This window comes from Nipponia nippon, unplaced genomic scaffold (assembly GCF_047370975.1).
Source record: "Nipponia nippon isolate SJK-2023a ecotype South Korea unplaced genomic scaffold, ASM4737097v1 scaffold_54, whole genome shotgun sequence".
Classification (NCBI taxonomy): domain Eukaryota; kingdom Metazoa; phylum Chordata; class Aves; order Pelecaniformes; family Threskiornithidae; genus Nipponia; species Nipponia nippon.
The window spans coordinates 446,323-470,221 of record NW_028262374.1 but is presented as its reverse complement, the minus strand read 5'-3'; the positions used below and the strand labels follow the sequence as shown (position 1 = coordinate 470,221).

The 23,899-nt window shown below is 53.7% G+C and overlaps 1 protein-coding gene across 1 annotated transcript; it reads right to left on the bottom strand.

Moving 5' to 3' along the window:
• Window positions 1-947: 947 nt before the first annotated feature.
• LOC148051808 (olfactory receptor 14J1-like) lies at window positions 948-11,546 on the bottom strand. The gene is made up of 2 exons (XM_087735271.1): window positions 10,943-11,546; window positions 948-1,273 (listed from the first exon to the last, which is right to left on the bottom strand). The coding sequence occupies exons 1-2, from the start codon at window positions 11,544-11,546 to the stop codon at window positions 948-950; spliced, it is 930 nt and encodes a 309-aa protein (XP_087591397.1).
• Between the last annotated feature and the right edge of the window lie 12,353 nt (window positions 11,547-23,899).

The following is a 23,899-nucleotide window of genomic DNA, read 5'->3' as shown; positions in this document are numbered from 1 at the left end:
ATCACCATCCTCGTTCAGCAGCAGCCCTGCATTTGCCTTGTTCAGCCTTGGTCTCTAACACAGCAATTGAAGCTCTTCTCTTTGCTCCTGACTTCTCCTGCAGCCACCAACTCCAGGTGGTCATCCCCTGGCAGCTGCTTCGTGGCCCCTGTCAGTGCCCTGTCCTGTGCCGGCCCAGCCCCGCTGCCTCCCATGCAGTCCCACAGCCCCACTCTGCAGGCACAGCATGGCAAAGGGTGTATCTGGTGTGAGGAACAGTTTCTCTTGCATGATCTCCATGACATCCCTTTGTGCCCTGTCCCCCTTCTGTTCCTCCTACTTGACACAGCCTCACCCACATCCTGGAACCTACCCAGCCCTATCCGCATCCCATGTGGGATTTCACAGACATCCCTGCTCTGGGGTCTGCCAGGGTCTGGACAAGGAGAGAGGTCGAGCAGGGATGGCCATTCCCCCAGTGCAGGCCCTGAGCCTAGCAGGAGGAGGCAAAAAAGGCTATGCAGAAAAACTCAGCCATAAACCTGTGGAGAGTGGCCAAATAGGGAGGTCACCAGTGAAAGCTCCCTCCAGTCCCATTCCCTAACACATCGCCCTGAGCCCTACTGCCCTCAGCCCATGGAGGACACCAGAACAGCAGCATGACATTGTTGGGGCAATCCCTTCAGCCTGTTCCTGACCTCAGCTTTGGAAGAAGAGCCCGACCTCCAGACACTGGCACTGACGAACCCCCCTTTTATTACAGAGATGTGACATGGGAGGCCAGCTGTGCCATTGGGTCAGACACATGTGCAAAGACCTTTGGGTCAGACAGACTGGCTTCATGCCTCTGGAGAAGCGGACAGCATGCAGACATTCCTGGAGAAACAGAATTATCACAGATAACACTCCCAAAGCACAGGAGGTTCCCCAGATACATTGGAAATCACTGGTGAAGAGACACGGGCAGCTTATTGCTGCTGAAAGGCTACGGATTGAATGAGCTTCTTCAGTGCCTCCTTGAGCTCCTGGTTCCTCATGCTGTAGATGAGGGGGTTCACTGCTGCTGGCACCACCGAGTACAGCACTGCCACCACCAGGTCCAGCAAAGGGAAGGAGATGGAGGGGGGCTTCAGGTAGGCAAACATGGCCGTGCTGACAAACAGGGAGACCACGGCCAGGTGAGGGAGGCACGTGGAAAAGGCTTTGTGGCGTCCCTGCTCGGAGGGGATCCTCAGCACGGCCCTGAAGATCTGCACATAGGACAGCACAATGAAAACAAAGCACCCAAATGCTACTAAGAGAAACTAACCACAAGAAGCCCAATCTCCCTGAGGTAGTCATTGGAGCAGGAGAGCTTGAGGATCTGAGGGATTTCACAGAAGAATTGATTCAGAGCATTGCCCTTGCAGAGTGGGAGTGAAAATGTATTGACAGCGTGAAGGAGAGCATTGAGAAAAGCACTGCCCCAGGCAGCTGCTGCCATGTGGACACAAGCTCTGCTGCCCAGGAGGGTCCCGTAGTGCAGGGGTTTGCAGATGGCAATGTAGCGGTCATAGGCCATGATGGTGAGAAGACAGTACTCTGCTACTACCAAGAAGGCAAAGAGAAAGAGCTGGGCAGCACATCCCAAGTACGAGATGTCCCTGGTGTCCCAGAGGGAATTGGCCATGGCTTTGGGGAGAGTGGTGGAGACTGAGCCCAGGTCGAGGAGGGAGAGGTTGAGGAGGAAGAAGTACATGGGGGTGTGGAGGCGGTGCTCACAGGCTACGGCAGTGATGATGAGGCCATTGCCCAGGAGGGCAGCCAGGTAGATGCCCAGGAAGAGCCAGAAGTGCAAGAGCTGCAGCTCCCCTGTGTCTGTGAATGCCAGGAGGAGGAAGTGGGTGATGGTGCTGCTGTTGGATGGTTGCTGCCTCTGGGTGTGGGGTCCTGTTCCTACAGGAAGAGTAAATGATGGGGTCATTTCTCTGAGCAGAATCAAAGCTTTTTTTTAGACCCTCACTCTGACACACTCTGCCCCATCCCCCACCCCCCCACTTACTCCTTTTCCAGGAGACCTTCCTTCAGCTCTGTGGCTGCAGCTCTGGCTGAGTGTGCTGTGAGGAGCAGGGCCTCTGCCCGCTGGCTGCTGAGGAGTCAGCCCTGCTCTGCAGCAGTGGGTTCATGGGAGCGCTCAGGGCAGGGGCCAGTCCTGGTGTTCAACTTTGTCAGATGAAACTGCTCTTAGTGCAGAAGGGCCTGTCAGCATCTGCACTCCCAGTGCTAAGGAATGGGGATAGTGGATGGCAAATTGAAATGTTTGGGGTTTTTAAAGCTCCCCCCATCTCACCTGGGGAGTGTTCTTGGATGTCAGAAACCCTCAGCATTTCTGCTGTACTCAGGGAGAGCAGAGCGAATCCTCCGAGGCAAAAGGATTGCCTGGGGCTTAGTGGAGACTGAGGGGAGCTGGTCTGTCCCTCCAACTTGTTGCCTAAAAGCTGCTATGAGCTTGTTCTCCATGAGATGGGGGCTGATCTCACTCTTGTGTTACCCTGAAAAGGCACCATGCACTGATGTGAGCAGAGGGATCCAGTGCAGACAACTAAACGCCTCACCCTTTCTCAAGGTCTCAGCACCCCACTTCTAGCCCAGGACACACAGGGCTCATTTCACAAACCCAAAAGAATGTTCTCTGTCATAGCATCTCTCCACTTCTCCATGGGGATTTCAGATAACGCAAAGTTGTTAAGGGCTGGTTTGCATCCTGGAGGGAAGTTTGGAAGAAAACCTCAGGGAGATAGCCAAGTGTCCGAATGATGGCATCTGATTCAGGGAAAACCAGCTTATTCTCCAGCCCCACAGACTGCACTGCCCACAGCCTCACAGGTTAGAGGAAAGCTGGGACACTTGTACTCATGGACACACCTGCATGAAAGGACCCACAAAATCAGTCTGTGACTCTGCAGCTGAAACTGCCACCTCCCCAGAGGGTCTGGCAGCAAGACCAAGATAACAATAGCAATAACACAGACCAGTGGAGAAACAAGGCAAAACACAGTGAGGGTGTGGCTGAGAGAGGCCAGGGCAGAGGCATTGGGGCACTCAGACAGCGTTCCCCTTCCCCAGCTGTGCACGCTACCTCCCAGACACCACCATTGCCGGGCAGCTGCTCTCAGCCCCTGCGCTCTGCAGAGGGAACTGGGCCCGTGGCTGCAGAGCTGCACCACGGCTCTGCTGGAGCTCTGGCTGCAGAGGAGGTGGTTCACGCCTTGGAGCCCCCAGCCCTGAGGGCAGAGGCTTTGGTGGGTGGGAGAGGAGGCAAGGGGGCTTGCTCAGAGGAAGGCATCTGCATTGCGGGGGATCAGACGGAGGTTTCTGCGTTCTGCCTCTTACAGTACTGCTCGTTTTAGTTTCCTCTCATTCCCAGATCATCTCCCTGCTGCCTGGAGATTTTCCTGCTGGGAGATGTTTCCCTGTCCCATGTCTTTTCCCTGCCAGTGGTCAGAGACCCCATCCCAACCTCTGTGCACTCACCGTCGTCCTCCAGAAATCTGCCTGTTTGCAAGGCACTGGTGGGGTGCATGTTCCTGTTTGCAGGGGGAAAAGGGCAGGTCAGAAGAACCCTGATGGGTCCAGCAGAGGTGATGCTGGTGCTGTCCATAGGCAGAGCAGTGGCTGAGGGCACATTAGGAGGCTCCTATCAGGAGTTAATGATCACTCGCTCAGGAGTCTCCCTGACTTCTTTAACGTCAATAGATCCTTTTCCATTTGTCCCTTTTCCACTACCCCCCAACCCAAAATAGGAAACTGAAAAGACAAATTCAGGAACTCTTCATTGTCTTTATGGCAATCCCTGCCAGGACCTTCTCCTTGAAACATCCCTGAGGAAATATTCTGGGGGAACTGGAGCTGTGAGCAGCCATGACCCATGCAGCACTCTTTTGACAGCAGAAGGACACTGCCCTACTAGGGGTCCCTTCTTCCACCCACAGATTCTCCCCACAGCACCGTTGGGAGCTCCCCGGGCAGGCTGAGCACCGACCCTGGCACACAGACCGCTGGGGCACAGGGACCATGCTCTGAAGGACAGCCCAGGGCATCCCTGGCTGTGCACCCAGCTTAACAGCCTTGCAGTCATCCCTGGAGTAAGGCAGCCATCATGCCCTGTTCCTCTGATGGTGCAGCAGGGAAAACCTGCTCTGGAACATGTCTTCTCCTTTACCCTTGAGAAGCTGTGAGAATCCCCCTTAAAGATCCGACAGGCTGTGGGATGTAGCAGCTTTTGGAGATCCCTCCCGCAACTGCAGCTTCACTGCCCTGCTGCCAGGGACTTACCCTGTCAAGGGCTGCGGAGATTTCTCCCACAATGAGCTCTCAGCGTCCTCCCACTGCAGACTGCCTTCAACCTCTCTCTGCCTCGCTCCTCTCCCCTCGCTGCCTGCAGGCAGTGCCCTCAGCCCTGCTGCGCTTTGCAGAGGAGCTGCTCCTGGGCAGAGCTGTCTCTCTGCAGTGCTGCCCACTTGCCAGCAGCTCCCTCCATGCCAGGAGCCCAGCCCAGCTCAGCAGCAGAGGCCCAGCCCAAGGCAGTGCTTTCCCTGCCCCTCTGGGCTCCCTCCAGATGTCCCTGGGGCTCTAAGGGCTGACAGCGCCTGAGAGGCAGCAGGGTCTTTCCTGGGAAGCAGGGGTTGACACAGACTGATGTCATCACTGTCCCTCTCTGAATGCTGGAGAGATGGATTTTAGAAGTGGCATTTTTCCTAACATGGCGTGGTGGTCTATGAGAGGTGGAAATTTTCCCGTCCCTTTACCCCTCTCCCCATCACATTGCCAGGCGGGACACCTCGGCAGTGACAGGCAGAGATCATTTCCCCCCAGCGTAGGACAGCGATTCACCTCAGCCCATAAGGTGTCTCCTCAGGAGGCCAGAGACTGCAGTGGGGTTCGGCTCTCCCCCATGCACCCCACAGACCCACAGCCGCTGGGATTCCTCTTGCTTCAGCTCAGGGTGCACAAAACAGGTGCCTGCAGACCAGCCCTTGCCCTGAGCACCCACTGGGATGCGTGGGGATGGGGGGTGGCAGTCAGCTGCTCTCACACAAACTCCTGGTGGCATTTGAGGTGCCAGGGGTGGTCCAAGACTTGTGGATGTGTCTGCAAGCTGTGATGGAGCATACCTGGGACACCCACACCTGCCTGAGCATCAGCTGTGGGGCTGGTGGGGAGGGTCCCTTGGCCACCTCACATTACACCCAATGTTTAGGGCATCTGAACGTCTGTCAGACTCACATTTCCATGGCAGCTGCTGGACTTTCAGCTGACGAAGAGGAGGAGTGCATGAGAAGGAGGGTCAGATCTGTCTTGCAGCACCATCCACTGCACTCCCTAGAGCTCAGCTCACCGCAAAGTTCAGGCACGTGCACATCCCTGCAGTGAAGGCACCTACCTTGGTTCAAGGCTCTGTTTTACATGGCATCAGAAAGGCCTCTAGTGCCATGCCAGGGGAGGCTGGGGTGCCCAGTGAAACTGCCTGTGGCTGGCAAATGTGGCACAGGACCTCCAGGAAAGCCATGTCCCACTGGAGTGGGGGCTGGGCAGACACAGCAGGGCCTCCCAAAGGAGTCCGGTGCCTTTGTGCCAGCACCTGAATGCCAACACCCCAGCAAGGAGGCAAGGTCCATCTCATCTACACCCACATGTGCTGCAAGATTGGGAGGCACATCACACCAGGGTCTCCACTCATGTCCCTGGACTCTCAACCCCTGACAGTTCTCTTCTCCCCTCTCCTCTACCCACTTACCTAATGATATGAAAAAAAACCCATGCCACTGATGTCCACAGGCTGGCTGGAGTGCAGGCTTACCTCACCTAGGGACTTTCTCAGGGGTACCTTGTGTTCCTGGAGACTGGCACAAGGTGCTGCCGAGTCAGCTCAGGCAGCAAACTTCTCTCTTGCAAGGCCATCATGGCCCAGGCCTGCCTTTCTCTGCCTCGGGGACTGCAGGGTTTGTTGTCTTCATGAGCAACTCATTTCATCATTACATTGCCACCTGCCATCCTTCCCAGCACATCTTTGCTCTGAAGCAAAGCCTTTGCCTGTTTAGGGTCCTGGGTGCTTGGTTCCAGTTTTCTCCATGAGAAGCCTTGGCCGAGCTGCTGCAACCGCAGTGTGCACCAATGCCCTTAGCCTGGGACACAGGCAGGAGCATCTGGAGCCCCTTATTCCATCACGGAGCTTCTGAGGGAAACACTGCAGTGATGTGGTGGGAGAGGTTGCACAGTGTTGGGTACTGTCATGGCTAGATACAGGCTCTTTAGGGGACACTGAGGGTGATTGGTGAAGGTGGGAGAATGAGACCGGGGCATGCCCTCTATGAAGGATGGGGCAGATGGAATGTATGGTGGGGCAGAAGACAGGTTGTGTGAATGCGGGTGAGGAACAGAGGAGAAACCAGTGAAGGTGACATGAATGTGAGAGATAGAACCACTCAGTCAGGGTGAGGAAGTGGACAAAGTCTTCTGTAGGCAGCCCGAGGAAGTCCACAGATCAGCGACCCTTGCACTCACTGGATGGGCAAAGTGCTTGCGTGCAAACAGTCCCATTGGGTCCTGGAGAATCTCAGGGTTAACTTCTTTTCCCAGCTGCCAAGCTGGCCAAGAGGGTGAGTCAGGGCTGGGCAGGGATGTTGAAGTGCCAGCCTTGGCTGTGGTGACCATGAAATAGTTGCATCCCCGTTCCCAAGGGATGTAAGGCAGGAGACCAGCAGAGCGCAGGTTTGGGATCTCTCTCTCAGAGAAGCAGACATTGTCCTCCTCAGAGCTCTGCTAGTACAAGATTCCATGGAGTGGAAGCCCTGAAAGGGAAAAATCTATGAAAGCTGAGAGGCCTTTAAGGACATCTTCCTCCGGGCACAGGAAGGGTCTGTCCTGATATGCAGGGAAACAACCCTTCACCTCAGGAAACCCACTGAGCTGAACAGGAACCTCATGGCTGAGGTCCGGTGTCAAAGGCAGCACGCAGGAGGTGGAAGCAGGGAGAGGCTCCAAAGGAGGAGTTTAGAAACGCTGTCTGGAGAAATAAGGATTGTGTTAGGAGAGTCAAAGCTCCCCAAAAGGTCAAGCTTGCAAGGGATGTCAGAGGGCAACAAGGTAAGCTGCTCCATCTTCCTTAACCATGACAAAACCACAGAAAGGTGAAGTGGGCCACTGCTGAATTTCGGAAGAGTAGATGCAGCTCGGTCTGAAGTACACGATGTCTTCTTTTCCTCTGTCTTCACCAACAAGCTCTCCCAGGTCTTTGTGCCCTCAGGCAGGACTCAAGGAGGAAGAAAACAACCAGCAGTGGATGAGGATCAGGTCAGGGGCTCCTTAAGCAAACTCACCCCTTCGGAGTCTACTGAGCAGATGGGCTGCATCCAAGGGCGCTCTTTCTCTGCAGTCCCCGGATGGGCTGGTAGCAAGCAGAAGGCCAAGGGACATGACACTGGAGCGTGATCCATGGCACCCTAGCTGAAACACCCCGTGTCAGGTTTAGTGCAGCAGCCAAACACAGAGGCATGTGGAAGTGTGTCAGGGTCCTACTGAGCACCTTCCTTGGTCACAGGCCAGTTGGGAAGTGGAAGAGTGAAAGGGGCTGAGCAGCAGTGATCCCTGTCTGGCTGGGTCTGCTTCTCACCCTGACCAGCATGGCCAGTGCAGGGCCACCCCATGGCCGCAGGGCACCACAGTCCCCTCGCTCTGCAGAGCAGCACCGCCAGCTCAGGGCCCTGTGGGGAGCGTGGCCAGGGGTGCAGGAACGGCCGGCCAGGCCAGCATGGACACACTCACCTGGGGAAAGGGTCTCTGGGGAGAAGGGGTGTCCAGGGAGAAGAGCAGGGCACCATGGCTGTGGAGGGGAGAAATAAAAAGAGCACCCCGTTCCTGTGTGTCCAGCTGGGGCAGGCTGCTGTGCTGCTGGGGCAGCAGGAGCTACCAGAGGAGCCCCAGGGCCAGGACCCTCGCGCTGTCCTGGGGAGCAGGACTGGCACAGGGGGGAAGCAGGCTGCTGGTGGTGGGGATCTCCTGAGCATGACGTCAGGAGGGACACTGTCACAGCCCTCTGTTTCCTGCTGTCATGGCCAGCCTCCAGGCCTGGGGCTGCTGGGGAGGCTGAGACACCTCTCTGCCCTGTAAAAGCTGCTGTGCCCTTCGGAGGGGCTGGGGCTGTGGGGTGAGTGCCCAGAGCTCTGCAGCAGCCTGTGGCTGGCATTGCCATGGAGCCAGCCCAGACTGGGCTGCTCTCCTGGGATGGGAAGGGATGGGGAGAGGGCAGAGGAGGTGGGGAGAGCTGGGGAGGGGCTGGGCTGGAAAGTTCCCAGGAAACGACAACACCAGCGTACAGCTCAGCTGTGTGAGTGTGGAGGGTGGGGGCACGCAGCAGTGTCCTCACACAGCCAGGCCTGGCAGAGACCTGAAGGGCCAGCAGAGCAGGACCTAGTCTGTGCCATAGTCCCTGCACACCGCGAGCAAGCTGCCCCAGGGCGATCATCACAGACCTCCACCTATTCTCTCTTCAAAAACCTCTCCAAGGGAAAGATTCACTGAGCCAGAGAATAAATTGTGTCTGAAGAGAGCCCTGAACATCATCTTGCCTCACTCTCCTGCTCAAGGCAGGGTGAACCAGATGAGATTATTCAAGGTCTCCACCCAGCTTTGCATCATCCAGAAAGGAGCTGAAAGTGCGCTCCATCACATCATACAGGCGGATAATAAAGACGTCGCACAGTGTTGGCCTAAGTGCTGGTCACTGAGGGATGCCATCAGCAGCTGGCTGCCCAGAGGACTTTGTACCACTGGTGACATTTGGGCCTGATCGTCCAGCCAACTTCCCACCGAATGTCCACTTCTTCAGCCCAGGTAGCACTAACCTGGCTGTAAGGACACCACAGGAGACCAAGGCCTTGCAAAATTCCATGTACTCAACACGCCTTTCTTTCCCCTGCCCTTTTTGGTTCAGCAATCCCTTTCTTGTCCTTCAAGTACCTGGAAATGGCTGCAGGAGGACATGTCCCATCCCCTTCCCAGGGACAGAGGCAGGCTGACCAGCCTGTAATTCTCCCAGTTCCCATTCCCGTCCTTCTTCAAGATGGGATTGATGTCTGCCTTTTCCAGGGACCCCAGAACGTCTCTGATTGCTCTGGCACTTTTGAGAGCACAATCCAGAATCACGGGCAAGGGTGACTTGGCAGACAGGAGCCCTTGCAAGGAGCCTGTCCCAGGCGGCTGAGATGAATCTCCCTGTGCCCGGGGGGTTTGTTCCTGGAGTCACACACAGGAATGGCAGGGTTCTGTCAGGCGTCCACATCTGAGCTGGCCTCGTGAACTCCTTATGCACCCAGGGGTGTTCAGAGACCCAGTCCTTCCCTCTTACACACAGAGGCAGGGCACTGCAGGAGTCATAGTGTCTCTCTGGCCTCCTGCTGCCACTTCCAGAGGCTGGGAGACACCTCAGCCCTGTGGTGTACGGCCCTGCTCTGCATTCATCTGAGATGCCCCTCGTCATGAGGAATGGACACAGGGATCTCGGCTCAAGGAAGCACATCCCAGTGCTGCATTCAGGTGGTATCCCATGGGATGTTACTCCCAACGTGAAGTGACCTGGAGGCAGTGTCTGTCCCACAGGCCTTCATGGAACCCCAAGGAATAGCTGATGGCATTTGTGCTCACTCAGGTTCAGCTCAGCTCATGTATGTGATGTGTGTGCTTACATCTCCTCTGTACAATGCAAACATGGACTTCTGACCTACTCCTTTGGTGACCTTCCATGGAGGGGCAAAGAACCTCTTCAGGCTGGGGTGAGAGGCCAGTGCTGGCAATGGTGGTTGTGAGGGGCTACTGCAGGATGATTGCCCTGGGGCAGCTTCCCCAGGGTGCACAGCGAACACAGGCACAGACCAGACCCTGCTCTGCTGGTCCTTCAGGTCTCTCATAGGAGGCCTGGCTGTGCAGGGATGCTGCTGTGTGCCCCAACCCTGCACACTCACATTCTTTAGCTGTATACTGGTGTTTTCATCTGCGGGCTGCTTTCCTGGGCATGTTCCTGAGAGAATCTTTGGAAAACACCTAAGCCTTCAGGCACTGCCCTGAGATGATCACTGTTCTTTTTGGAAATGCTCTTATGGGAGCCAGTTCTGTCACAGAAGTGCCCATTGCCTGTCTCTGCCTGTGGTGACAGCACTACCACGCAGCACGACTGTGCCCAAGATGCCAGAGCACTCAGGTATTACACCAACACAAGGGATCAGAAAGAGAATGTGGAAGTGGCAAGAGAACAACCCTGGAAGACCAAGCGCTGGTGCTCCCTGGCAGTGCTGCCATGCTGGGACTCTTTTCCCCTCCACCCATGCACCCAGGAACTGTCCCTGCAGCTCCAAAAAGGCCTTGGAAAAAGGATGTCAGGAAAAAAATTATTGCGGCAGGGTCCTTTATTTTGTTTAAAAACACAGGGAACATGGCTCTTCATTTACACTGCTGCTCAGTCAGAAAAGCAAAGCAGACAGTAAATTAGAAAGGAGATGACAACATTATCACAACAAAAAAGCCACCACCACCAACAAAAAATAGAGAAGACAGGCTGGGTCTGTAATGAGCTACAATATAACTGCTATGCAGAAGCAATTTATTGCTCCAAAAAACCATCTAGTTATCAGTTTCCATACTGCACCCTTGAGGTCCTGGTTCCTCATGCTGTAGATGAGGGGGTTCACTGCTGGAGGCACCACTGAGTACAGAACTGCTAACACAAAGTCCAGCAAAGGGGAGGAGATGGAGGGGGGCTTCAAGTAGGCAAACATGCCAGTGCTGACAAACAGGGAGACCACGGCCAGGTGAGGGAGGCACGTGGAAAAGGCCTTGTGCCGTCCCTGCTCAGAGGGGATCCTCAGCACGGCCCTGAAGATCTGCACATAGGACAGCACAATGAAAACAAAACATCCCAAAAAAAGAAAACCACTAACCACAAGAAGCCCAGCTTCCCTGAGGTAGGAATGTGAGCAGGAGAGCTTGAGGATGTGGGGGATTTCACAGAAGAACTGGTCCACAGCATTGCTGTGGCAGAGGGGGAGTGAAAATGTATTGGCCATGTGAAGGAGAGCATAGAGGAACCCAGTGCCCCAGGCAGCTGCTGCCATGTGGACACAAGCTCTGCTGCCCAGGAGGGTCCCATAGTGCAGGGGTTTGCAGATGGCAACGTAACGGTCGTAGGCCATGACGGTGAGAAGACAATACTCTGCAGTAAACAAGAAAAATACACAGAAGACTTGGGCAGCACATCCTGTGTAGGAGATGTCCCTGGTGTCCCAGAGGGAATTGGCCATGGCTTTGGGGACAGTGGTAGAGATGGAGCCCAGGTCAAGAACAGAGAGGATGAGGAGGAAGAAGTACATGGGGTTGTGGAGGTGGTGGTCACAGTCAATGGCAGTGATGATGAGGCCATTGCCCAGCAGGGCAGCCAGGTAGATGGCCAGGAAGAGCCAGAAGTGCAAGAGCTGCAGCTCCCGTGTGTCTGCAAATGCCAGGAGGAGGAACTGGGTGATGGAGCTGCTGTTGGACATTTGCTGCCTCTGAGCATGGGACACTGTCAGAGAAGGAAAAGAGAGTGTCAAGTCAGGGGAGACTTCTGCAAGCAAAATCAAAGCCATTTCTCATACACCGTCAACCTACTACAGACAGACACCCTTTTCCTTTTCAAGGAGACCTTACTTCAGCTCTGTGGCTGGAGCCCTGGTTGGTGTTGGCTGAACGTGCCATGAGGAGCAGGGCCTCTGCCCTCTGGTTGCCGAGAGGTCAGCCCTGCTCTGCAGCAGTGGGTTCATGGGAAGAGTGGGAGCAGGGGCCAGTCCTGGTGGTCGACCTTGTCTCATGAAACTGCTCCTAGTGCAGAAGGGGCTGTCAGCATCTGCACTCCCAGTGATAAGGAACTGAGGTGGCAGAAGGAAGGTTGAGAGGTTGGGGTTTTTTACATCTCCTCCTCCCCTCGCACCCAGGGGAGTGTTCTCGCTTGTCAGAAAGCCCCAGCATTTGTGCTGCACTCAGGGAGAACAGAGGGAGTCCTGCGAGGCAAGAGGAGTGCCTGTGGCTTAGTGCAGAGGGAGGGGAGCTGGTCTGTCCCTCCGTCTGGCTCCCAGCTGACCTGGGCTTGCCCCTTTCTGAGCTGGAGGGTGATCACATTGTCATATAACCCTGAAAAGCCACCAAGCACTGCTGTGAGCAGAGAGGTCCGTCTTTGACCACTAAACGTCTAACCCTTTCTCAAGGTCTCAACACTCAACTTTTAGTCCCGGACACACAAGGCTCATTTCATAAACCCGTCACCATTTTCCCTGTCATAGCACCTCTGTGCTTCTCCATGGGGCTGAAGATAACATAAAGTAGTTAAGGGCAGGTTTGCATCCTGGAGGGAAGGTCACAACTTGGAAGGAATCTTCAAGGAGATAGCCAAGTGTGCTAATGATGGCATTTGAGTAAGGGAGATTCAGCTCATTCCCCAGCCCCACAGGCTTCAATGTCCACAGCATCAAAGCTGGGACATGTGTGCCCATGGACACACCTGCATGAAAGGACGCACAGAATCAGTGTGTGACTCCACAGCTGAAACTCCACCTCCCCAGAGGGTCTGGCAGCAAGACCAAGATAACAATAGCAATAACACAGACCAGTGGCGGAACAAGGCAAAACACAGTGAGGGTGTGGCTGAGAGAGGCCAGGGCAGAGGCATTGGGGCACTCAGACAGCGTTCCCCTTCCCCAGCTGTGCACGCCACCTCCCAGACACCACCATTGCCGGGCAGCTGCTCTCAGCCCCTGTGCTCTGCAGAGGGAACTGGGCCCGTGGCTGCAGAGCTGCACCACGGCTCTGCTGCAGCTCTGGCTGCAGAGGAGGTGGTTCACACCTTGGAGCCCCCAGCCCTGAGGGCAGAGGCTTTGGTGGGTGGGAGAGGAGGCAAGGGGGCTTGCTCAGAGGAAGGCATCTGCATTGGAGGGGATCATACGGAGATTTCTGAATTCTCCCTCCCACAACTTTCCTCTCATTCCCAGATCACATCCCTGCTGCCTGGAGATTTTCCTGCTGGGAGGTGTTTCCCTGTCCCATGTCTTTTCCCTGTTCAGCAATCACAGACCCCATCCCAACCTCTGTGCACTCACCTTGGCCCGACAGAAACCTGCCTGTTTGCAGGGCAGTGGCTGGGTGCATGTTCCTGTTTGCAGGTGGAAAAGGGCAGGTCAGAAGAACCCTGATGGTTCCAGCAGAGGTGATGTTGGTGCTGTCCTTTGGCAGAGGAGAGGCTGAGGGCAGTTTAGGAGGCTTCTGACAGATGTACTGATCACTCAAAATTACCGTTCAGGAGTCTCAGTGACTTATTAGAACTTCAGAGCTCCTTTTCCATTTATCCTTTTCTCTCCCCCTCCCAACCCCCCTGGAACAGGAAACTGTAAAGACTCAGGAAAGCTCCTTATCTTCCTAGTAATCCCTGCCTTGATCGTCTCCTTGAGACATCCCCTTGGAAATATCCTTGGGATGATCTGGACCTGTGAGCCGCCCTGACCCATGCAGCACCCTCTCAACAGCAGAAGGACCCTGCCTTGCTGGGGGCTGCTCCTTCCACCCACAGCTTCTCCCTGCAGCACCGTGGTCAACTCCCCAGACAGGCTGAGCGCTGACCCTGGCAGGTGCAGAGTCCCTGCCCCAGCACACAGTCCTCTGGGGCACAGGGACCCTGCTTGGAAGGACAGCCCTCTGCTCCCACACATGCAAATCCACGTTTACATCCCTACAGCTGTTAGGAGAAGGCAGCCGTCATGTGCTGTCCTTCTCATGGTGCAATGGAATGTCCCTGATTTGCAGCACATTCTCCTCCTCTGCACTAGAGAAACTCTGAGAGTTGTACTAAGAGATACCATAAGCTCTGGGATGTGCCAGCTTTAGGAGATCCCTCCCAGAACTGAACATGCATTGCCCTGCAGCCAGAGACTTACCATATAGAGGGCTGTGAATGATTCTCCCCCAGTGAGCTCTCAGCATCCTTCCACTCCAGGCTGCCTTTAAACTCTCTCTGCCTCGCTCATCTCCTCTCGCTGCCTGCAGGCAGTGCCCTCAGCCCTGCTGAGCTTTGCAGAGGAGCTGCTCCTGGGCAGAGCTGTCTCTCTGCAGTGCTGCCCACTTGCCAGCAGCTCCCTCCATGCCAGGAGCCCAGCCCAGCTCAGCAGCAGAGGCCCAGCCCAAGGCACCACTTTCTCTGCCCCTCTGGGCTCCCTCCAGGTGTCCCTGGGGCTGCAGGGGAACCTGCTGTGAAACAGGCTGAAGGCATCTCTGATGTTCCCTCCCTCAGCTGGGGAGAGAAACTTCTTTCCTGCAATGTCATTTCTCCTATCACAAAAAAGATTTGGGCATGAGAATCCCCTTTTTCTTGTCCCATCATTAGGCAGGACACCCAGGAAGGTGACAAGGAAAGATCTAATTTCTTCAAGCTGGGGAATTATCCTCAGGTCAATGAAACAGGCATTTCTTTCTGCGTCTTTAGACCTGGGGCTAGAAAGACATGCAGTTCTCTCTTGTCCATGCCATGGCTCTGTTCTGCCTTTGCACACACAGGGTCTTGGATACTTTGTACCAGGATTCCTTACAGCAAGTCAGAGCTTGCCTGGTTGCACATTGCAGTGCTTCAGCCCAAATGTGCAGCAGTGCCCTCAGCCAGGGGCACAGGCAGGAGGAGCTGGAGCTGTTCCTGAGCAGACAGAGCTGTGACATGGTGGCAGAGCTCAGGACAGCTGGTCTTCAAGGACAGCATCCTCCAAGCTCCGCAAGGGTCCAGATCAAAACTCAGTCTAAACTTGAAAGGCAATTGAAGGGCACCATAAGGAGGGTTTACTGCTTCAGGAACAGTTAAAGAAGAAACAAAGATCCTGTGTGGCCACTGCTGAATTTAGTAAGAGTAAGAGTAGGTGTAGACAGATCTGAGATTCTGTGTGTCCTCTTTGCCTCAGATGTAGGCCCTGAAATGTCCTAGGACAGGGACTGGCTAGGCGGGTAGCAGCTCTGCAGGAAAGGGTCTGCTGGTCTTTGGGTTCCATTAGGCAAAAGAGGAGCCATCAGCAAAGATGGCCAACAACAGCCTGGGCTGTGTGAGCAGGAGCACAGCCAGGGCAAGTGATTCTCTCCCTCTGCTCAACACTTGTGACACCACATCCAGAATACTTGCTCTGGATTTGGTTCCCCACAATATCAGAGAGACATTGGCAAGCTGGAGGATCCGCAAATTTCAGTGGTAAAGGTTGGAGCACAGGTCCTGTTAGGAGAGGCTGAGGGAGCTGGGCTTGTTCACACTGGAGAATGGAGGGCTTTGCGGGGAGGATGGAAGAGACTTGCATTGCCTACGGTGAGGTTCCCAAGAAGACACTGTGGTGCAAGACAGGAGCACAGGAGGCAATGAGCTGGAACACGAGGGGGTCAGGCTCAATATAGGGAGAAACTTTTGCAAGGTGAGGACAGTCAGACATGGGAAGCCATTTCCCAGAGTGTGTGCGCTACCTCCATCCCTGGAAGTTTCTCAGACCCATCTGGGTAAACCCATGAGCAACTTAGTGTGACCCTGCTTTGAGCAGGATGTTTTCTACAGATATCTAGCCAGGTCCCTTCCAGTCTGAATGACATTCTCATTCCTCACAGCTCTGTGTCCTCAACATGAGGGAAAGCCCTCAGGTTCCCTCTGACTGCAGAAGTAATTTTCTGGCTGGGATGGAGTTCATTGTCTTCATAGCAATCTATAGGAATCCAAGTTTCAGATTTCTGACCAAAACTCTTTTAGCTATTGCTGAAGAGTGCTTAAACAACAGGAAGGCCTTCTCATGCTGTTTCTCACACTGCCCTTCCAATGAGTGGGCTGGGGTTGGGCAAGAAGTTGTGAGGGGATGCAGCCAGGACAGCTGACCCCAAATGACCAAAGGGATATTCCATCTCATAGGATATCATGCCCAGCAAGAAAAGCCCAGGGAAAGAAAGAGGAAGGGGCGACATTTGTGGTTATGACATTTGCCTTCCAAGTCATCATTACGTGTGATGAAGGCCTGGAAGCTTGCCTGGAAATGGCTGAACATTTCCCTGCCAGTGGCACGAATTCCTTTTTTGCTTTGCTTCTGAATGCAGCTTTGCTTCACTTATGAACCATTCTTAATTCCAACCCATGAGATGTTCTAACTTTTACCTTTCCAGTTCTCTTCCCCAGGCTGCTGCTGGGGGAGGGAGCAAGTGACTGGGTGGCTCATTAGTTACTGGCTGAGGTCAACCCACCACACTTGTTAATCCTTTCCACATTGGCCATGCTTGTCTCCTTTTACATCCTCCTGTGGTGTTTCTGAGATGGTTGCTGTGCCACTTTCTACCTTGGGCAGCAAATCCATGAAACAGGTCACCCCTTACCTTACCTGTAGTGTCCTGCAATTGCTCGCGGTGTTATCTTGTCAGAGTGTCGGGCATCTGCACACATAGCATGACATCGGAGCCACTGCCTTGCAGTGTTCCCAAAGAGAAGAGATTCAGCTGAAGCTGAGGGTCTCGACATCAGGCACTCATGGGAGCAGAATTCAAACATTGGCAGCCAGGAATGTCACCTTTATTCATTTCTTCTCCTCCCAAGTCCTGAGCAAGTGATGGGGAGAAAGGAAGAAAGGAGAGGGTTCCTCACTGCTTTTGCAGTCCACACACAGAGCTGAATTTTGTCCTACTATCAAAGGTTTAATCCAGGTTAATGTTGCTACCAAGCAGGATTTCTTGAAAGTGTTCAGATACTGTGTGCTTCTCTTAAGGGACAGTGAGTCTAGAAAGGCATCATCCAACATAAACAGCTGTCCTACAGATATGTGTGGAGAAGAGGTGAATTTTGCTCATGAGGATTATTAACTAAGGAGTTCAAACCTTCAAATCAACATAAGGAGACTGAGGCACCTACATGCTGTTATGGATGTCATAGATCCACACGACACAGGATGAGTAAGACTACCTAAATGAGGCTTCTGGAAGGCTGGCTGGTGCTGTCAATGAAGAAAATTAAACAGTATTGGAGAGCAGTGAGGAAAGCCAAAGTTCTGAATCAAGAGCTTGCTGGAAAGAGCCAAAAGGAAGGCTGGGTCTGGGTGAAAGCTACCGCATGCTCTGTGGGCAAGGAACTGAGTTCGGACAGCTTCCGTGGTGGCTGATTCTCTGGACCTGAACCACGCAGCAGCGAGGTTTCTCAGCAGGGCTTTCCATTTCCCCTTCCAGAAATGACCATGTCTCTCCATTAAACAATTCATGGACCCCTACCTACCAGTTGGGAAAGCACATTTTGTTGAGAGGAAGACCTCGCTGAGGCACATCTGTCCTTGAGGTCCATGGGCTTGTGCAAGGCTCGAGGTGGAGCTCCTTTGGTGCCGATATTTCTATTGCAGAGCACCCTCTGAGCACCACTGCCTGAAAAGATGACGGAATGATCATCAACATTTAAAGAAAACATGAGCACATTTTCCTTCAGCTGAAATGCCTTGAACAGTTTTCACCCATAGACAATACTTTCCCATGATGCCAACATGGACATTTCCAGCCTGTGTACTACACTCAGGAGAAGAAATACTCATCTCCCCTGTTACACCCCTGACCCTGCTCTGCCCAGTGCATTGTGTATTGACTCTCAGCACTCTTTCACATCTTTCCACACGCCCTGCTTGAACTGACCACTTCTAAAGGCATCTTTTCAGCAGGCTGCCTGGGCGTACGCATTTCCCAGTGTCCATCCAGCTTTCCTCCTCCCATTGCTCTCTACCCATTCCCACACCTCTCAGCTCCCCAGGTGCTGCCGTGAGCTTCAGGCAGTTTGAAGCTTGCCTTGTCTTTCAGCAGGCTGCCTGATGGCCTCTTGAGCCATCTCCTCACTTGTGTTTCTACCTGTTTTCCCATGTATCTCACTGAAAGTGTTCCCCTAAGGTTATTGATAGTGGGAAGTGGACTTCAGTGGATGAAACTTGGACAGCATCTACTATTTTTTACTGAGATATTCCTTTCTTTTTCTTTTCTTTTTCTTTTCTCTTTTCTTTTTTTTTTTCTTTTTTTTTTTTTTTTTTTAAATTGGGAGGTAAGAAACATTCTTCTGTGAGTGTGTGCAACTAGTTCTCCAAAGAAAGCGGGTGAGAATGTGTGCAAATGAGCTGAAGCATTGAGCTACAGTCTTTAGTGGAAAGAGCTTAGAGTTGAGAAACCCTGATGCAAGTCCCAGGTGGCCACTGAGAGAAATGACTGGTGGAGGGGGGCGCAGAGGGGCCAAGGATGATGATGGGACACAGGACAAAGATGGGCTGTACAGTGAATGACCAAACCAGGAGACTGTCTTCTATGGCTGGGGTCTGCATGGCATGCTGTGTGGGGGTCAGAGGCTTGTTCAGTGCTACGCCACTTGGGGGTCCCACCATCTAAAGGCACCTAAGATGATCTGCATGATTCTCTCCTTACAGGGTTAGTGCTAATGAGCAACATTTTAAAAGATCCCTCACAGCGTCCGAGTGCCTTTCTTACTGGAATTAGAATGGACCAGTGCCTCCTGGCGAAAAATACTCTCTCAGCACCCTTGGGTGCAGCCCCTCCGGTCCCATAGACTGGTAAGGGTGTAGTTTGCTCAAGTAACCCCTGCCTTGGTCCTCATCCACTGCTGGTTGTTCTCCTCCAGAGTTCTGCCTCAGAGCACAAAGATCTGGGAGACCTTGCTGGTAGCAACTGAGGCAAAGAGTGCGTAGAGTTTCTCAGTCTACCTACACCTACTCTAACATTTAGCAGTGGTCCCACAGTATTTCTGATTCTTCTGTAGCTCTTCCTGAAGTAGAAACAGCTCATCTGGGTGCCCTTGCATGCCCTTTTCAGTTTCAGGTGAGTTTTGTTAGGACCCATTGCTGTGCTTGGGGGATACTTTCCTTGAAGACAAGATGTCTCCAGGCACACGGTGAAAATGGTTCGTCTGTTCCTTGGCTGTATCATCAAGGGAGTGAGTAAAGACCCCAGTGTGATGTGCTTTGTGTTCCGGCAATGCCTGTAGCCCTTGGGAAGAGAAGGGACCTTGCCTCTCTGATGGCATCTGATGACTGATGCCTCTGACTGATGGCACACAGGCACGAAATCGCACTGCTTGCAATGCCTTCTGGGGTGTCTGTCACACACCCACCCTGAGTGGGAATTGCTTTCCTGTTGGTAAATAGAACCATCATAGAATACAAGAATGGTTTGAGTTGGAAATCACTTAAAGATGATCTGGTTCCAACCCCCCTGCCATGGGCAGGGACCCCTTCCACTAGGCCAGGTTGCTCAAAGCCCCATCCAAGCTGGCCTTAAACACTTCCAGGGAGGGGGCATCCACAACTTCCCTGGGCAACCTCTTCCAGTGCCTCAGCACCCTCATACAAAAGAATTTCTTCCTTGTATCTAATCTAAACCTACCCTCTTTCAGTTTAAAGCCATTACCCCTTGTCCTATCACTACATACCCTTATAAAAAGTCCCTCTCCAGCTTTCTTACAGGCCCCCTTCAGGTACTGGAAAGTCTCCGTGCGGCCTTCTCTTCTCCAAGCTGGACAACCCCAACTCTCTCAGCCTGTCTTCATAGGAGAGCTGCTCCAGCCCTCTGATCACCTTCATGGCCCTCCTCTGGACTCACTCCAACAGGTCCATGTCCGTCTTCTATTGGGAGCTCCAGACCTGAACGCCGCACTCCGGGTGGGGTCTCATGAGAGTGAAGTAGAGGGGCAGAATCACCTCCCTCGACCTGCTGGTCATGCTTCTTTTGATGCAGCCCAGGATACGGTTGGCCTTCTGGGCGGCAAGCGCACATTGCCAGGTCATGTTGAGTTTCTGATTAACCAACACCCGCAAGCCCTTCTCCTCAGGGCTGCTCTCAATCCATTCTCTGCACAGCCTGTATTTGTGCTTGGGATTGCCCCGACCCATGTACAGGACCTTGCACTTGGCCTTGTTGAACTTCATGACGTTCGCATGGGCCCAACTCTCCAGCCTGCCAAGGTCCCTCTGGATGGCATCCCTTCCCACCACCGTGTCGACTGCACCCCACAGGTTCAGATGCCCTCTTTGGGGCATCAGCTGTCATTTCAGTTGGCCAAAGAAAATGCCCAGCAGCCTCTAAGAGGATTTCCCCAGATGTTGGCCTGTCTCTACGAACGGCTCCATTAGAGCTTGCAGCTGCCTTGAATCCTGTGTTCAGTTTTGGGCCCCTCGCTACAAGAAGGACATTGAGGTGCTGGACCGTGTCCAAAGAAGAGTAACAAAGCTGGTGAAGGGTCTAGAGAACAAGTCTTATGAGGAGTGGCTGAGGGAACTGGTTTTGTTAAGTCTACAGAAAAGGAGGCTGAGGGGAGACCTTGTCGCTCTCTACAACGAACTAAACGGAGGTTGCAGTGAGGTGGGGGTCGGTCTCTTTTCCCAAGTAACAAGTGATAGGACGAGAGGAAATGGCCTCAAGCTGTGCCAGGGGAGGTTTAGATGAGATATTAGGAAAATCTTCTTCACCAAAAGGGTTGTCAAGCATTGGAACAGGCTGCCCAGGGAAGGGCATGTAGGCATGGCACTTAGGGACATGGTTTAGTGGTGGACATGGCAGTGTTAGCTTAACAGTTGGACTCATTGATCTTAAAGGCCTTTTCCAAGCTAAATGATTCTGTGATTCTGTAATTCTATGATTCTGTGATTCTATGATTCTCCTTTTTGCCCATCCCTCTGGCCTGCCAATGTCCTTTGGGATGGCAGCCTTGCCCTCCAGTGTCATGTCAGCTCTCCTCAAGATGGTTTCATCTACAAACGCTATGAAAAAGAACTCTCTCATCTCCTCCAGGTCATTAAAAACACGTGAAACAGGGGAGGTGGCGGGACAGACCCTTGCAGGACCCTTCTAGCTAGATGCCTCCAGGCAGAGTACCACACATTGACCACATCCCTCTGAGCCTGACCAGCCCTCTGGTTCTTTTCTAACGTGGGCACAAGATTATTGTGAGGGATGATGCTGAACTCTTCACTGACTTGCAGGTTAAAAGACAGCCACTCTTCTCCCGCTGTCCAGCAATCCTGCCCTTTCATTCTGGAAAGCAAAGAGGATGGCAAGACACAAGCTACCCTGGGGAAAACCAGCCACCTTCTTTTTCAGACACCCAGAAATGGGGTCTGAATGGACACACTCGGACACACTCACACACAGCCTTGAGTTTCCCTGCTCATCCCTTGGGCATTTTTGAAAGGTGCATGCAATGGTTGGGGGCTGCCAGTCATGAGGGAGTGCCCCCAGTCTCCACGACCTTCTAAAGATGATGGAGAGTGTCATCACTGTGAGACTGGCTTGCCCTCTCAGCTCCCTGGGATGCCACCTCTCCTTTCCCGTGGACTGGCAAGGATTGCATTTGCTCAAGTGCCACCTGACTTGATCGACATCCACCACTGCTTGATCTCCTCCAGAGCCCTGCCCTGAGTCACAGAGGCCTGAGAGACCTTGCTGGGGAAGACTGAGGCAAAGAGGATAAGAGAGACTCTCATATTTACCTACACCTGCTCTTAGAAAACTCAGCAGTGGCCACACAGTATCTTTGTTTCTTCTTTAACAGTTCCAGAAGTAGTAAACACGCAGATGATGCCCTTGAATTGCCTTTCAAGTTTAAACGGAGTTGTGATCTGGACTGTTGCTGAGCTTGGAGGATGCTGTCCTTGAAGACCAGCTGTACTGAGCTTTGCCACCATGTCACAGCTCTGTCTCCCACAGTATCGGCTCCAGCTCGTCCTGTCTGTGCCCCTGGCTGAGGACACTGGTGCACATTTGTGCTGAAGCACCCCAGCTGTGGCAGCAGGCAAGCTCCTACTTGCCCTAAGGAAACCTGTTACCCAGTGTCCAAGACCCTGTATGTGCAAAGGCTTTGCTTCAGAGCAGAGACACGGCATGGACAGAAGAATTCTGAATGTCTTTCTGTTCCTAGGACCACAAACCCAGAATGAAATGCCTAAATTCACCCAACTGAAGACATTCCCCAGCTTGCAGAAATTAGATCCCTGCCTGTCACCTTCCAGGTTTCTGTCTAATGATGGAACAACAAAAGATGATTCTCATGGCCAACTCTTTTCCCAAGAGGAGAAATGACACTGCTGGAAAGTAGTGCCTCTCCCCAGCTGAGGGAGGGAACATCAGTGATTCCTTCAGCCTGTTTCCCAGCAGGTTCCCCTGGAGCCCCAGAGACATCTGGAGGAAGCCCAGAGGGGGCAGAGAAATTGCCACCTTGGGCTGGTCCTCTGCTGCTGAGCTGGGCCGGGCTCGTGGGACAAAGGGAGCTCATGGGAAGTGGGCAGCACTGCAGAGAGACAGCTCTGCCCGGGAGCAGCAGCTCTGCAAAGCGCAGCAGGGCTGAGGACGCTGCCTGCAGGAACGGAGGGGACATGAGTGAGGCAGAGACAAGTTAAAGGCAGTCATGAGTGGAAAGATGGCCGAGACCTCACTGGGGGAGAGATCTTCAAAGCCCTCTACATGGTAAGTCTCTGGATGCAGGGCAATGTACCTTGTGTTCCTGGAGGGATCTCCAAAAGCTGGCACATCCCACAGCCTATGGGATCTTTCAGGAGGACTCTCACAGTTTCTCTAGTGGAGAGGAGGACGATGTGCTCCAGAGCAGGGCCTCCCTGCTGCACCATCAGAGGGACAGGGCATGGCCGCTGCCTTCTCCCAGGGACAGACACAGGGTGTGAACCTGGGTGTGCAGCCAGGGATGCCCAAGTCTGTCCATCAGAGCAGGGTCCCTGCACCCCAGGGGGCTGTGATCTGGGGCAGGGACTCTGCTGCCTGCCAGGGTCAGCACTCAGCATGCCTGGGGAGCTCCCCACGGTGTTGTGGGGAGAAGCTGTGCATGGAAGGAGTGACCCCTGGCCAGGCAGGGTTCTTCTGCTGTTGAGAGGGTGCTGCATGGGACAACACTGCTCTCAGATCCAGCTCATGCCCAGGTCATTTCCAAGGGGACTTGTCATGAGTACGGTCAGGGTTTCCTGCTTGAGTCTGTGCTTTCCTGAATCTATGCTTCCACTTTTCTCTGGCTTGGCTTGGTGGGACTGGAAACTCAGCTGTGCAGGTTAGAGAAGGGGCTGAGACTCCTAAACCATCATCCTGGGGTTTACTAGGAAGCTCAGCAAGTACCTTCACCCCCCACCAGCCTAGAGGTAAAACTGGTATCACCTTTCCAGTTTCATCAGGGTTTGTGTGACCTGCTCGTTGGCCCCTGCACACACACACAGAGGCTGCAGGGCAGAGCTGGGCACACAGGGGCTGGGATAAGGTCTGGGAGCACTGACAGGGAAGTGATGTGGGGCCAGAGAAACCGATCCCAGCTGGGACAGCTCCAGGCAGTAGAGACATGGGCAGGGAGGGAGGGAAAAGCTACGGGAAACCCTGCTGCAGAGGAGATATGGGCGCCTGCCAGCCATGCCCTGCAGTACAGATGCCTTCCCTGAGCAACACCCCTCTTGTCTCCCCTCCCACCTAGCAAAGCCCTCAGCCAGCCCATGGCATCTAGGGTGTTAGTCACCTCCTCGTCCATCTGCCAGCAGGAGAAATGAAGTGTATTTCCCACTGACCTGAAGGTGATTGCCCTGCGTTGTCAACATCTGGGAGGGGCTCTGCAGTGCTGGGTAAGGGAAAGGCTTTCCTGAGTGTCCCTCTGCCTCTCCCATTGCCTCCCTCAGCTGCTCTTGGTGTTGATGTCAGGCTCTCTGGGAATAATAGTTTCAGCTGCAGTCGGGCATGGATCTTGTGGCTCCTCCCATTCAGATGTGTTTAAGGCAATGAGGTGTCCAGGTTTCCTCTAACCTGTGAAGCTCTGGGCGATGCAGTCTGTGAGGCTAGGAAATGAGCTGATTTTCCC